This window comes from Actinia tenebrosa, unplaced genomic scaffold (genome assembly GCF_029948245.1).
Source record: "Actinia tenebrosa isolate PJP-AT-01 unplaced genomic scaffold, QUT_ActTen_1.0 PGA_scaffold0__85_contigs__length_37466705, whole genome shotgun sequence".
Lineage (NCBI taxonomy): Eukaryota > Metazoa > Cnidaria > Anthozoa > Actiniaria > Actiniidae > Actinia > Actinia tenebrosa.
The window spans coordinates 25,268,006-25,284,302 of NW_028292569.1; the positions used below are offsets into that span (position 1 = coordinate 25,268,006).

Here is a 16,297-nt window from a genome sequence, read left to right on the forward strand (position 1 = left end):
TGTCAAAAAGAAATGTGATAGAGAAAAAATATAGATTGAATACCTTAAAAATATATATACAAAAAAGTATGTAGTATAAATAGTCCATATCAAATTAGATAAATTCCAAACTAGTATCCTTAAAATGTATTTCTTAAAAATTATATCGTATTACTAAAATATTCCACTCAATCTACACCCCCATACTCCAGGAGGACATTTATGGTTCTGTCTTGTTACTCTCAGTTTGTTAATAGCTTGCAGTTGACTGGCTTTACATCCCCATACTCCAGGAGGACATTTATGGTTCTGTCTTGTTACTCTCAGTTTGTTAGTAGCTTGCAGTTGACTGGCTTTACATCCCCATACTCCAGGAGGACATTTATGGTTCTGTCTTGTTACTCTCAGTTTGTTAATAGCTTGCAGTTGACTGGCTTTACATCCCCATACTCCAGGAGGACATTTATGGTTCTGTCTTGTTACTCTCAGTTTGTTAGTAGCTTGCAGTTGACTGGCTTTACATCCCCATACTCCAGGAGGACATTTATGGTTCTGTCTTGTTACTCTCAGTTTGTTAGTAGCTTGCAGTTGACTGGCTTTACATCCCCATATACCAGGAGGACAAGACTCTTCAACATTTCTCCTTACTTTAATTCCTGACTTGGAATATTTTGCTCTGAAGCCAACAAACGGCATAGAAAAAGTGACAGACATAAACGCTGAAATGAAACTAACCGCAAAAACAACTAAATTCATTTTTGTAACCGACTTTGCAATTAAGCTTTTTCTGTAAGTCCTCAAATTGGGTTAAAGTGAATATTATTACTCTTTCGGTTAGAGTATCTAGCTGTTATGATAATGGGATTTAAAATTCGATTTTTATATCTTCAATTTGAAGAACTGAAGCACCAGTTTAAGATAAGAAGTCTGTGACGAATACTATCGCGTTATCTCGAGACAAGTTTGCTATATTGAGAAATTCGTTTACCTAAGAAAACAACAGCCCGACGTCATCTGTATTTGGTCAAAATTGATATGACTTTTAATGAAGAAAATGTGGCAAGATTATTCTGAAGAAAAAACTAGTGAAACTAAGCTAGTAATGTTTTACAGCTGTGTCAAGAAAAAAACTAAATGTTTCAAGAATATCGATATTTGTCTGTAGAATTTTATTCTAGACTTAGTTTGAATCCTTAACTTCCAAGCTTTATATTGCGGGACATTTCATATTCGTTGATTCGTTTCGTTCACTCGATTCAACCTGATGTTTTCGAGGCAATACTTTCTACTGGATATAAAATGATGCTCTTTAGAACTTTACGTTAATAATTGCAAGCCCAATGCCTTGAAATTTTTTTTTTTAATTTTTTATTTGTGTAAAATATTATTATTATTATTTATGTCGCTCATTCTCTTTACAATGAAATTAAAACAATACTTTACATGACAAATTCGATGTTTTTGATCATTTTTATTGGTAAATTATTTGTGGGTAAAATATTAATACTGATCTCACGGTAATCAAAATGGCGGCTGGTGACTTATCAAGACAACGCCAATTTCGCTTACTTTTATTGCATTTATGCTTTGTTTTTCATTAATTTTGACTGCTGATAGGGCAAGAGAAAGCTTTTCTGGTACATGTAAAATAGAATTTTTCAGTGTTAAGCTATATTTCAGGACGTATTTTAAAAGGTTAACTCGAAATACAACTCCATTTTGAAATTCATCATGGAACTTTTGGCGATGCAACAAAAATGCTTCTGATTGGTTAATAGTAACCGGTAGTGCGTGCGCGAGATCACCTGGTACGTACAAAGCAACCGAACGATAATATCTGAAGTCAATCATTGTGTATTTTGATTCGATCTACAATAGTGTATAGTACTACATTCTCTTTTTGTATTTATAATACACTCCACAAAATTAATCGATTCTGATTGGACAAGAGGAGTACAATTAAATCCCAAATTGTACTCTGTAGATTCCCAATTTTTGCTCAAATTTTTTGAGTGTATTATAAACGAAAAATCGCACAATCTTCTCGTGCAATTCGGAATTTATAGATACTCGCGATGTTTTTAAAATCCTCAAATTGAATTCCCCTAAAGGTTCGACCAATTTTGAAAACTTTCAAAACATCACTCGTACCTACAAATTCCGAATCGTACTCGAGATCGTTCGATTTCCTATAATAATTGCGGGTCACTTTAAAATTAGAACTGGCGGTTTTTTGAGAGCTAGACTTTCATAAAGAACGAAAAAACAAACGACATAGCCGCCATGTTAGGTGACCGCATAACAGAAACAAACAAGAACTCTTGGCGTTAAAACTATCCAATATGGCGGCCACTGACGTCACTTGTGCAACAACTCCGTTGTAGTGCTTGAACTACGCAATCACATACGATACAGACGTATAATACGGAAAAAAATCATTCCTATTTCTCAATACGTATGATTTTTTGACGTTTTCTAAGTCTTGTGACATCATTTTTAGGGCTTATAATTAAAACTAGCTGTTCACGTCTATGGCATGCTGATTACTTCGTCCCAGCTGACAGGTTTGTAACTCGTTTTGGTCTTGAAGCTGTTGGCTTGCAACCCCAGATTCCAACAGGACAGCCGCATTTTTTCCCTCGTTTGATTCTTTTCCGTTTTTCAGCCTTTAAGATCCTCACTTCATGTCTTGGTATTACTAGTTTCGAATTTTCCGCCATAGATTTCACTTTCTTGATCAACCAACCTGGAAAACTTGGCTCGTATTGAATCGAGGGATAAATATATTTACTCTGGAAATTCCTACCAATTTGACTTACTGGCTTATTTCTTATTGGATGAGTACCACGCTTTTCTCTAGTCAAGAAAACCACACTGCTGCTTCTCCTACACACCCACACACCAGGGGGACAGCCACCGTTCTGCTTGTCTGTTTTCTTCGGAGCTTCGTGTTGAGGGGTAGAATCCTCACTGTCTAACGGAGCCACGGACACGAAGACAATGACAGCGAGGAAGAGGAGGAAAAGTAGCATGGAGGAGGTACGAAACATGATTCCTAAAAATAATTATTGGCCCATTTTATAATAATTAATACTAACAACTATAATAATAATAATTAATAATGATAAATGGTTCGATCCCTAGACCCCACACCCTTCATGTGTGAGCAAAGTTGCTTGTGTGTTCTCTCTTGCGCTTCGAGGGTTTCTCTCAGAGTCTCTGGCTTTCCTCCCTCCGCATGAACCAACTTGTAAATTCTAACTCAACCTGGCGTTATAAGACTCTGGTTTGGTAGAAGAGAATCACTAGCTCTGCTTGATCGACGTAGTATTAATTGCATTTATGTTTGCAATCGTCTTCGCATTCTAATATTTTTTGAGGGACACAAGGATTAATTTTAAAGGTCATCGACGTAGTATTACTGAATAGCATCTGTGTTTGCAATCTTCTTCGCATTCCACTAATTTTTTGAGGGACACATGGATTCATTCTAAGAGGTCATTTAAAATGTCGACAATGTTTGTCTCTCGAAAAAATTAAGTCTAAAAACTCTCAACCTGGGCTCAAATATATAATAGAATCAAATAGCACTGACTCCGAAAACCCTCTTTTCTAAAGAGCAAGATATTATTTCCAAACACTAGAGAAATAATTTAGCCTACCTTAACAAGAGAATAGGACACGTTTGGAAAGTATCTCTCTCTGGCTTGTGTTCACTTAGTTTTAAGCGTCGTTTCTTTTAAGCTTAGCTTTGGTCTAAAGTTTCCCGTGAAGTGGCAAGTGCAAAGTTGAATTTTATATTATGACTTGCTATTTTGAAAACACTTAACAGCTGATCAGGGGGGAAGGGGGCTGAAGCCCTCCCCCCTTCAGCAGAAAAAAACTGAAGAATTTTTTATTGTGAAGGTTTCCATATATCAAAATATGTGTTTGAATAGAAAACCAAAACCATCAAATTGTGTTGAAATAAAACATTTTCGCAAAAAGTCAGTCCAGGATCGGGCGCCATGCCCCGATTCACCATTTTTTAATTAAAAAGATATAACTAGCTAAAAACTAGTGTGAGCTGCGTCGGTGTTTCTAATGAAACAGTAATGATGAAAAGGTAAATTATACACCGTGAAAAGATGAAAAAACTTAATGACGTTTCGGACGCTAGTCCTTCGTCTTTTACTCCGACGAAGGACTAGCGTCCGAAACGTCAGTAAGTTTTTTCATCTTTTCACGGTGTATAATTTACCTTTTCATCATTACTGTTTCATTTTTTTATTACTAGGGCTCTCTATGGTAGCCTGTGGCGGAAAACCTTTGACCTTTAGCCCCCCTCCCTAAAATTTTGGATGGATCCGCCCTTGTAACTATAGCAAAAAGAGTTACCCTACTGCTTCAGTAAATCAAATAATATAACACTCTTATAGAGGTTTCGCACCACCACGTGATGGCAGCCATGACAGGAGGCACAAGGAATGATAGAATCTGGTCTAATCTAATTTACATGAGAAAAATTTCATTTTCCCACGGAAAAAAATATGTTGTGCCTCCGGCATTGTTATGCCTACTTCTGTCATAGCTGACATCTTTGTTTTCTATTCTATGTTTAGTCTGTCCGCGTCCCCCTCCTAACTCATGACCATTAGAAGAGAAGACTCTGGGGCAGACACATGTTGCTGGAAAGAACACTATTATCCCGGCTTGTGAGTTAATACGTCGCCCTCTTTGAATAAAGTTTATTGATTCATGATTGATTGTGAGAGAGACGCAGTTTGTGGCCACTAACGGTTTCCACTAAAAGACGTATTACAAAACAACGCTCATTCGCTTGAAAAGTTTACATTCTTTTGATGGTTTGGGAAAAGTTTTTCTTATCAAAGCCAAAACAAAATGTCTCTTCTTGAGATGTTAAAAACCTTGACAAGATGATTGAAATGAGAGCTATTTAGCTCCCAGGAGAGAAATGAAGTTTATTCTAACACAACCCTAGTTCACCCTTTGCAGTTTTTTTTCGCAACTTTTTTGACTATTTTTATCTTATTTTTCTTTTTCTTCGACAATTTTTTATCCTTAATGTCTGTAATTTTTAACACGAAAAGAACCTACGTAGAGTGTTAAGTGAATTTTTATCTTCCTTTCAACCTTTCAAAGAAAACAAGCCAATCTTTATCGTCAAGAATTGTCAAACACCACTAAAAATTCCTTCCTTTCTTCCTTCCGAGTTCACTGAAGTTCAATGTCAAATTTTGACTATGTATTTTGTCACTCAATTTATCGATAAACGAGTAGAAATATCTATAAATGCTGGGATAACTAAAAACGTATGTGTAAAAAGCACATTTTTAAAGCTTTTTAAAAGTTTTTTCCAATCCTCACGATCCAATATGGCCGCCATGACGTCATTTGAAAGAGAAAATATTTAGCATTTCTGCGTAAATTGAACATGGAAAGTTAAGAAATTAAGCAGGAGAAGGAAATAAACTTATAAAATACAGCTTTAGTTCGATCTTCGATCTGTTGCCTTTACGTGTCTTTATTCCAGGTACGAAAAATATTTGTTTACGCATTCTTATGCCATCGCAAAATTACAAAAAATCTAAACTAAAAACAACCTTAAGTGCACACTTCGAAAAATATGTCAAGTATTCGAAGACGCTGTTAATCTCTCTTTAGTTTTACGAAAAGAGATCGTCTACACAAGATACCCAACAAGAATCTACAACGTGGCTAGTCTACTAAACCTCCCGGTCCTACACTGTCTTCCGTAACCGTGTTGTAGGTTTTGGAACCTCAGTACCTTCACAGCTATCCGGTTCTTCCTGTCGCTATCAATCGGTATCAGATAATTTGGAACCGCATATGTTATTCTACTCATTGGGTATGCTGGTCATAGCAAGGGGTTAATCATCTACGGTCTAGGGGCCGACTAACCTCTCCCTTAAGCTTCGGCCGAGCTTCCTGATCAGTCTGTAAGTCCAGGGATAGCGGTGTCGGGGTCGAAATCTCCGGCGTAGCCGTAAATGCTTCGAGCTGCCATACGACGGTTCAGCACTCGATGTCTGGAAGTATGGTCCCGGTTGGTTTAAATCCAAAAAATGAATAAATAAATAGACAATTCAAGATGATTTCCTTTCAAATTAATTTTATTTTGGACCATTTTGTAACTATTCTTACATGTTTTCAACATGACGAGGCAATCACAACTGATGAGTAAAGACAGCGTTATGTTTAAACTTGGGACCCTGTGTTGATGATTTGATTACATCCCAGCTTCCGTTCACAATTTGTTGATTTTTCTAATCTTGATAATCTTTGTATATATTTTTAAAGGAATTTTTAAACCATCTTTTTGGGTGACCATGAAGAAAAATTTTCGGGATTTTGTCGTTTCTTTCTTTATTTCAAGTTCATTTTTAAATATTTTTATTATCATCTTTCCTATCAAGGAACCTAAAGGATTGAGTTCCGGTTAGACAACACTTCTTTTCTTGCAGCCCCAGACCCCTGGTGGACATTGTTGATCGTCGGAAGCCTTGGACTCAATGCGGTCCTTCTTGCAGCCCCAGACTCCTGGAGGACACTGTTGGTCGCTGGAGGCCTCAATTTCAATTTTATCCTTCTTACAGCCCCAGACTCCTGGTGGACATTGTTGATCGTCAGAAGCCTTGATAGTGTCTTTCTTGCAACCCCAAACCCCTGGCGGACACTGTTGGTCGCTGGAGGCCTCGGTCTCAATTACGTCTCTTTTGCATCCCCAAACACCAGGAGGACACTGTTGATCTTGCTTGTCTTCGACAGATCGTTTCCTTCTAACTGCAGATGAATCTTTGGTTAGACTTCGTTTACATCCCCAGACTCCTGGCGGACACTGTTGATCGCTGGAGGCCTCAGTCTCGATTGCGTCTTTCTTGCATCCCCAGACCCCCGGGGGACACTGTTGGTCGTCTATGAGAGATCGTCTGCCTGATGAATGCTTCTTTTTGTACATATGTCTAAAGAATTTGGTTAGACTTCGTTTACATCCCCAGACTCCTGGCGGACACTGTTGATCGCTGGAGGCCTCGGTCTCAATTGTATTTTTCTTGCAACCCCAAACTCCTGGGGGGCATTGTTGATCTTCATTTATAGTATCAATAGAACGTTTACATCCCCACACCCCAGGGGGACATTGTTGATCGTCCAGGGAGCGGCGCATCCTACTGTATGGAGAGCCATTGGTGAGCTGTGGCGCGAGAAGGGCTAGAACTGTGACAACTAAAAAGGGTAGCATCTCTCTGAAAGATAAAGAAAGAAAGATTCAAGGTTTAAAATAACATTCAGGCATGAGGATGTTTTATGCAGCAGAACTCAGTACGAATAACATATGCGGAAAGTTGTAATGATGAATCAAACATCTGATGGTTAAATCCACAAGTCAGGAGATTTTCAAAAAGATTGCCCAAAGTGCAAGGAAAGATTCAATATATATGTCTAAACAATCAAAAAATATATACGTTTGACAGGTTTTGATCAAGTCCTAAAACCAACGAGTTTAAGTCACTGGAAATGGAAAGTACAAAGTACACACACACATAAATATAAGTCATATGTATTTTGTGTGTGTGTACAAAATATTATCTTTGTAGATCTGGATAGCAAGAAATTTTGCGCAAAACTACGCCAAGAGAAAAACTGAATGAAAAGCAATAATTATATAACAACAACAAAGGCGCAAAACACATTGAAAAATTTAATGTTTTTCCCTTTTAGCCAAAATAAACTAAAAATAGAGTTAGGGTTCGTTATCGAACGTATCTCAGTAAATTTTGTTTTTCTTTCTTTTTTTTTTTTTTTTTTTTTTTTTTTTTTTTTTTTAACGCAAAACAAAAGACCTCAACAATGATATAGTGTTTGAGAAGCAGGATTTTCAGAATTTCTTCAAAATAATCTTCTTTTTTTTTCAGAAGAACAATGTATCCTTAACATAAAACGTTAAAAAATCTTAGCTTAAAAGATACAGAGGTAGCTTATACTATGAATAGAAGTGTGAAGAGCAGAATAAAACGGATAAAACAGAATGTGGCTAAAATAAAAGACGGATAAGAGTTTTAAAATTCCAATGCATGGCAGGCATAAAACAAACCAGAACAAAAATTTACAGCAACATTTTAACTGTATTTTTACAAATGTTTAGGGTACTAGGACTGGCTTAGGGTTAAAAAAATTCAAAGTGTTGTCAATCCCTAACTGCTATGAGAATAGTTGAATCCGTTTTTCATGGATTTATGTCCATACTTCAGCGCAATGCGAAATAAAAAATCCAAAAACGTATCTATGGAAGCCAATTTGATAAAAATTTGAGTGAGAAATTAATACGACTTGAAGTGTTGGTTAGAAACCTCTAAAGAGTTGTTCTCAATCAGAAATTTTGGAGCTGATATCGACCTTGGCTTAGGAGGGTTTTAAAAATTTTCAAAATAAAAATTAGATGTATAGGATTTTCTTATAGCCAATAAAATATTCTAAGATTGTTTTTCACCTTATATCTTGGTCCAGTAATGAAAAGAGCGAAGAAAACTTGGTACAAGATCGAATGGGTTGTCCTTTCTCGGTTGGCACGAGCAAATGGTCTTGCGACTAGAGGTGAGCCTTCAATCTATGTGACGTTTAAATCAATGTGGCTGTAATACTTAGACTGTACCCTTTTAAGAACTTCTCAATCCTTTGATTTAATTTTCATTTACTACGTAATACACAGGAACCTAAGTCATCAACAAATAATTCTACATTTGCCGTTTTAACCTCAATCCTCGGGATTGGGCACTTCACATACCAAACAAATATCCAATCAAAAATCTAATTGGTAATAAAACCCTAAGCTCAATCGTCCGAGCTTTATACCTGCCAAGACGATAAGGATATGATTGTGCGGTTGTAAGAGGGTGGTTTTTATCGCAAGCACAAAGTGCGATGTAATTGGTTCTGATTGATTCTTCATATGAGATCTTGAATGGATTGCTTTGGCATGAAATTCTGTCAACAAGCTTGTTATTACAATGAACACACACAAAAACTGAAAATCAAAGCTCCTGCAGCTGTATCGCGACTTAAACATAGATCACTAACTCCTCTTTAGAAACGTCAAAACGTTTTCATTTGAATAAGGCTCATTTTCTTCTTCTACCCTCTTATACTACTCATGTTTATTCCCGGAATTAAAGCTTAAAAGTGTCTGTAAGGCTGAACAATGTTTGACCTCTTTTTAACAACTTAAAATCAATCGAAAGAAGTAGAAAAATGGCGCCCAAATATTAATAAATTTCTGTAATTGGAAAAATTCATAAACACTCAATTAGAAACACCTGACTTTGAGTCCGGCACCTGTCTGAATTTTGTCCTTTGGAACATTTTTGGTTGTTTACTAAAAAAATCTCTCTGTTTGTAGGAATTAGCCAGTTTTATCGCGAGAGAATAAAATCTGGCTTGTATTAGGCACACTGAGCTTACTGATAAACTTTTTGTTCAGAAATAATCAGCTTAAGATCATTTATCTCGTGTTCGTCACCTGCTTCTAAGTCTGTATCAGAAGCAAATTTGAATTCTTTGGTAAAAAATACTTTTTCCTATACTAATAGGCGGAAATATGTATAAAATTAAGTAGCTTTGTCTATTTATTTCCTTTTTTAGTTGCTTGCTTTAAAGGCGTACAAATTTGCTCAGTTTTAGGACGTAAGATTTTTTCGAGTCATTTTTGAAACGTTTTCCAAGAGTAAGATTTAAACTCAAATTTAAATTGATATTGGTTTTTGTGCAATCATAAAAAGCCCAATATTTACTGCAGATAATGATATCCTATATAATGTATCTATCTTTATTTGCTTTAAGATGATACGGGTTTCAGTAGCTTGGGGCTTTTAGTGTTTTAGGTACTAAGTGGGAGGTTTTATGTCTTGAGATGGCTCCTTAGTCGGGTAAAGACGCTGTCAAGCTTAAAAAGAGTGAAAAAGCCTCCCAAAAACGTAATAAAATGACTCCATAAACTCTAAAAAAAAAAGTTAAAAATTTATTTTTTCAAACTGAATTTTTAATCAATGGACAGGTGGACAAGAGTGAGTTTTAAAAAATTCCTAATCGATGTGGTTTTTTTTGCGTTTTAGACTGTAAAATATTTGTCAGTCGAGATTACGTCTTTAAGTGAAACTGAGTTTTCCTGCTCTTAAATATTAGCCACTTTTTCACTTCAGAAAGCGATTCAGTAAATATTCTATGTATTCAAAAATAAATATTTTAGGAAGGAAAGAGCTACCCTAACTAGTGATAGTATAGCTATGGATAGTCAGACTTATTATTACGATATTTTAACGAGTTTTTCTTAAATATTTTATTTTCTACGTGCTTGTATATCAAGTCTTCAAAGACGATACACCTGTTAGAAGAAATGCTTCAGTGACAGAAAAGCAGTCAGTCGTATTAAACACACGCTAAGTATATGAAGAGCCATGCCATAGACTCGGTAAACCTAAGGCTAAACCCAATGCATAATTTAAATAACTTGTGGAACGAAGAAAGTATAACAACTGCCGTTCAATTTCGATTTCTCAACATTTAACGAATGTACAGGTTTCGCACATTCTATTACTTTTCTTGTATGTTTAATATAACTCTGACATTTGTAACTCGAGTGTAAATTGTTCGATTTCCATTTTGTCAACATTGAGAATATCATTGCCATTTTTTCCTATATCAATAATCAGAGAACTCGAGTGTCAAGGGAAATTGAATTTGTTTTTAATAGAGTTAGGAATTCGTTTCACTGTAGGCGAAAACATCTTCAAAAACATTTTATTTATAGTCTTAGACTGATTTCTTTTTCCTGTCTCAGAGAACGTTTCAAGTTCCTCCCCATTTTTCATGCTTTCAACGCCTCCTATTACGATCCAAAAGCATAAGAGCGGCTTCGCTCAACGAAGGCTTGACTTCAAATGAGGATATAACAGCTTTATTTTTAATAGGATATTATTTTTATATGTCCTATTGAAAAAAAAGCAAAATAAATCCTCCTGGATTTATCTTTTATTTGTATAATTATAATTAATATTATTTTCTATTTTATTTCAAATCATATGAAACAGTAGTTCACTTTTTTTTTTGCCTTTTTTTCTTTCATCTTTCTTTCCGCCTTCTTTCTTCCGGACGCGCAGTGCAGACGTGTCCGCCAAATTTGACTAAGGATTTCTAGCGTTCTGATTGGTTAAAACTCTCCTTCAGGCAAATAAGGTAAAAACGTGTTGATTGGTTCATTATGAGACAAGTAAGCCGAAATTTAACCATTATAGATACGCAAATTAATATCCTTCTTCGATGAATTGATGTATTTAAATTTAAGTTTATTGATATTATAAATACAATTGTTTTTGTCTAGTATGAACAAGGAAATCCAGTCTTGTTTTGGTGAATGAATTAAGATCAATTCTCATCTAAAAGTATTGGATTTTTTTTCAATAATTCGTAAACACGTTTTTCTTTCTGTGCTTTTTTCTTTCTACTCGTAAGGTTCCAGCAGTAAGTTTCATTTGAAAACAAATTCAGTAAATAAATGAAGACACAAAGAAAGTAACTTAGAGAGTTTTAGATTTACGTTCACGGCAAACGTGAAACGTCAGTTGACCAGTAAAAAAAAATGTTTTAGATATCTTAAAAAGAATCGCAAAAAAGTCCAAGTAGTAGAAAAGCGAAAGAATATTTGTCTTTGGTGAGAAGGTTCGTAAAAGGTAAAGTAAAATACAGGAAAACGATGAAAACGTGGTCACGTTTGCCGTTTGCGGGGAGAAAAAAATGTCAATCTAAAACTCTCTACTATTAACAACTTGCCGTGAAATAGAAGAGCTTAATGAATGCAATCACTGAGTAATTATTAATTAGAAGGTTGAGAAAAACGTCACTCAGAATTCGGTTTCAAGAAGATGCGAACTTCGATTATTTGGCATCAATTTGTTTCTACTTGTAGCTAAAACACGACTTAGACGGTTAATACTTCAATACTCTTTTGGAGTTCAGTGAAAACAAAGCAAATTCCATTGATGAGCTGCGTGTGGGTTTGTGTTCTATACGAACCTTTTCAAACTTAATATCACATTTTTCATAAACTGTTTCTTTGTTGTCAGGCAATAATCTTAATGATAATAATTTATTCTTAATTTTTTATGCTGGTTAGCAGGCTGATATTTTGGCTGCCAGATGACGGACTGACCGAAGCCAAAATGAAAGGTTTACCTTTCAAATGTTTTAAATGAACAGCAAGTTTAGCAAATTTTTGGGTCTAAATATCTCAGTAAAAAACCGACTCACCTTCAGATGAACTTAATTCCCACTAACTGTCGATACACTGTTATTTTAACGTCGTTTTTCATAAAAAGTAGAGAGAAATAATCTTCTTTGCATAGACTTTAGCGCTGGAACTTTACATGTAATCACTACTGAGCCTTAACGAAAAACTGACACTGGTCTTTGTTTCATACACGTAAACTATGTCAAGAGATTGTACATGTGGGATGTGGGAAAATCACAAAAATAATTTCTGGAATGAATAGATCCTACAATCTCTCCCTTTTCAGACAACAAATACGTTCCTTAAATCAAACTAACTGAAACTAGACCTTTGATAGCACTGCAAAATGTTTTCTTTTTAGTTCTGCCGCGTTACACTGCAAAATGGTTCAATGAGAAGCAGGCCAAACAAATCTCAAAATCTTTTTAGAATCAAGGGAGATATTTGTGAAACTTTGGATTGCATTTCTGATAATTTTTGAAATAGTCTTTTACGAGAAAAAAAAGGGTATGAAAAAGGGATAGTTGTTTCAAAACCATGTAGAAAATTAGAATCGTATCAGCTTACCTTTAAGGCAGTAAAAAGTTATAGAGTATAAGGACTTGTCTTCAACAGTAACTCTTCTGGTTGCTCTGTGCCTGTAGTTCAGTACCTAAATGCTTTTATAGATGTTTGGGCAGGACGTGTAATATGCCAAAGCTACATTAGTCCAGCAATGAAACCAATTAGACTATTGGTGAGGAAAGATAACGCTTAACCACTGTGAAGGGCAATTATTTCCTAGATTAGTGAAACTTGGTGGCTACACCCAGCTGTACGATGCGGCAATGCGCGTGGGGTAGCCTGGCTTAATTCCAAGGCGTGTATTAAGCACTAAAGAACGTGGAAATCATGAATTTATTCTCCTCCTAAGCTCATAATTTCTGACATTAAATATATTTAATGTATGTTTTCATCCTTGAGGATTTGTGAAAGCATTTTCTAAATTGCATTCGAGATCAATTTGACATTATTCAATTCAGACAAATAACTATTTTGATTATTTGGTCGCGGTATTTGCTGTTAGGACAAGATTGTTACGAGATCACTGATCAAAAAACAATTTACTTTCAACCACAAAACATGTGCATCAAAATCGAGTGAAAGCTGTTTGTTGACTTTATTGGACCGAAATCAGTCGATACTAATTACATCTTTCTATCAACCACGCAGATATAAATTAAAATATCTAAACCCAGCTGTCAGAGAAGACTAATATTCTGAAAGCAAAACTATTTGATTCCATTTTGTTTGAGCAAGAAATCGTGAGGCTATACCTGAACCTATTGATCACTGACAACCTGAGCTGAACCAGGCGTATCTTGGAATTCTTTCAAATGGGAATATTTGATATAAATTTTCACGACTTTAATGTGCATTACACTTTAAACTTTAGCCTTTACCGAAGCTTAGCGAGTGAAATTTTGAAACAAAATTTGGCCAAAAATCTTGGGAATCAATATCGATCTATGAATCACTGAAATATCGTTCTTACTTTCGAAGGTTAGTAATTACAGTCCGACTACCAAACAAATTCTAAATCAAATTCACAAATCGCATTTTCGACACTGAATAACAGGATTCTGGAGTTTAAATTGTTTCTTGTTCACTCCTGATCATACACACACATGTATAAAGTAAAATATACGCTTAGTTTAAAGGGAAATGAAAATTCAATTTGTGCCAATTGTATTGTTTGAATACTCAATCGTGATTGGCTAATCTATATGAAAATGTGTCTGGGTGACCTTGGTTCGCACTGTAATTTTCAGCTGGATCTTATTTCATGTTTTTTTACATGTTTTAACATCTCTAGCTTGTTGGTATATTGCTTGTAGGCTGGTATTGCCAAGGTACAATGTCTAAGCATGTTTTTTAACATGTTTAACAATATTTAAGCATGTTTTTTAACATACTTAACATGTATATAGTGTTGTTGTATGTCGGTATATCAGTTTTTAACTTTTTTTACCATAGTAATATCTTTATTTCAAAAACATTCAGTTTGTATTCATTGACTTCGAAAGCATTGAAAGAAACGAAATGAAGTATGAAACTAACCTTGACTAAATATTCAGAAAGTTAACGTTAGAATTAAGAAAAAATGACGGAAAAGATCTTCAAGTTGATGTAGATATAAATGAATCGTTTTGATGAGAAGGTTTGCAAAAGGTAAAGTGAAATGCAGTGAAACGATGAAAACATGGTCATGTTTGCTGCTTGCTGGAAGAAAAAAACGTGATACTTAATTTGCCTCTGGTTCCCTATTTCGTGATGAAGATGCGAGTAACGAGTTAGAATACCAAGACAAAAATAATTTTAAATCTTTCTGAAGAAGTTCTTCTAATGAGCATCTCATATGAAGCTATTAACACATCGCGGATCGTTTTATATATGAGTACACAATTTACAGGTTTTGAGTTTGATTTTCTGTCCAAAAAGAGAACATCATGCAAGAAAAGGGTGGAACCAATGATGAGCATTGGGGCATCCCAGTAGCTGTGAAGCAAACTCTTCCTTTTCAAGTGTCTAGGTTATAAAAAGCCTCGTAAATTTATTATTACAATAAAATAAAAGTCAAAAACTAAAAACAGCTAAAGAGCCTTTCGATTCAAAATACAAAATCTTTCAATGAATCGATAAAATTGGAAATGTCTAATTAACCTGATTTTTACTTTATTTCGATAATGCTATTTGATGCTATTTGCTAAGTGATTTCTATTTTTCTTAGACAGGATTTTTATTATTTCTCTGTAGGAGTATCCCGCAAAACCTCAGCGTTTAGATCTCAATTGTTTGTTTTTTTACTTTTTCCCCTCATAAACGTGGTTTTTTAAGCCATACTAGAAATTTCCCAGCCACGGATAAAAAAAAAGGGAACCACAAATTTGTCACTTAAGCGAATCGTACTCGAAAAACTCCAGCCTACAGGAAAAAAATGAGATTTAATACTCAAAATCTTGGGATTTTATGAGATTTATCATTCATCCAGGAAACTAAAAATAGTTCCGAGACTAGTTTGGTTTCTGTTGTCTGGTTCTGAAAGCTACGTCAGCAATCACGTGAACGCACTCGAGAAAGTTGCAACAGAGAAACCACCTGCGCATGCGTGCGATTTAGCACACAGAATTTAATGAAAGTTTAAAATTCAGTTTTAAAAGCTTGAAACTTATTTTCATTTTGCGAAAATTCGTATTGCACAGTACTCATTGAAGGTTGTAATTCTTGAGGTGTATATGACGTCATTTTGGTTGACTTTGACAAAAGATTTGGTATTGGTGTCTTTTGTCAAGTCATTCAATTAACTTGGCCGCCACGTCTTTTGTCTTATGATTCTCATGAGAAGGGATGCACGCTACCAATACGTGGCCAAGTTAATTATAGATAATATTTAAAAAAGAAAGAGAAAAGGACGGTAGAAGTCCGAGCATCTTGAACAAATATTTTATTTCATATGGTCGGTCAACATTTGCTCGTTTTGATATAAATGATATTAAAGAATTGTTGTGAAGTTTGATTGTCCTGTTCAAGTAAGTGTAGTCTTGAGAAAGACTGTCGTTGTTGGTGACATGCATTTCGAAAACCTGAGCGGAAATCATCCTCAGAGTCCAGTGAGAGAAAAAAAAGATAACTAAGATTACTCGGAATTTTTCATTTTCACAAAAATGCCATGCGCGCCTAGACGCGGATTCATACTGGCCTCGGATATTCCATCCACGATTCTTTTTTTCCGACTGATTTTCCACTTGATTCACAAAACTTTTTCCAGCTATTCAGTTCAATAGCTTTGTTATAGTAAAAGCACTCGCGCCTCCCACAACAATATCTTCCGATAATGTACCGTTTAGTTCTCTTAGATTTGAGGTTTTACTGATCCACGCGTTCTGGAATGCATGCCTTGGAGATAATACTAACACGCCTATGGTAAACTCGATAATACGATAGCAAAACCTCTCACAGCATAACTAACATCCGATCTTT

The 16,297-nt window shown here is 35.3% G+C and overlaps 1 protein-coding gene across 2 annotated transcripts; it reads right to left on the reverse strand.

The window, feature by feature from the left end:
• Window positions 1-6,095: 6,095 nt before the first annotated feature.
• Window positions 6,096-13,102, reverse strand: LOC116301159 (uncharacterized). 2 transcript variants are annotated; one of them, XM_031710179.2, is made up of 2 exons: window positions 12,845-13,102; window positions 6,096-7,244 (listed from the first exon to the last, which is right to left on the reverse strand). In XM_031710179.2, the coding sequence occupies exon 2, from the start codon at window positions 7,238-7,240 to the stop codon at window positions 6,440-6,442; it is 801 nt and encodes a 266-aa protein (XP_031566039.1). In that variant the 5' UTR covers window positions 7,241-7,244; window positions 12,845-13,102; the 3' UTR covers window positions 6,096-6,439. The 2 variants fall into 2 exon arrangements, with proteins under 2 accessions (XP_031566039.1, XP_031566040.1); XM_031710180.1 differs by lacking the exon at window positions 12,845-13,102 and adding an exon at window positions 8,489-8,650.
• Between the last annotated feature and the right edge of the window lie 3,195 nt (window positions 13,103-16,297).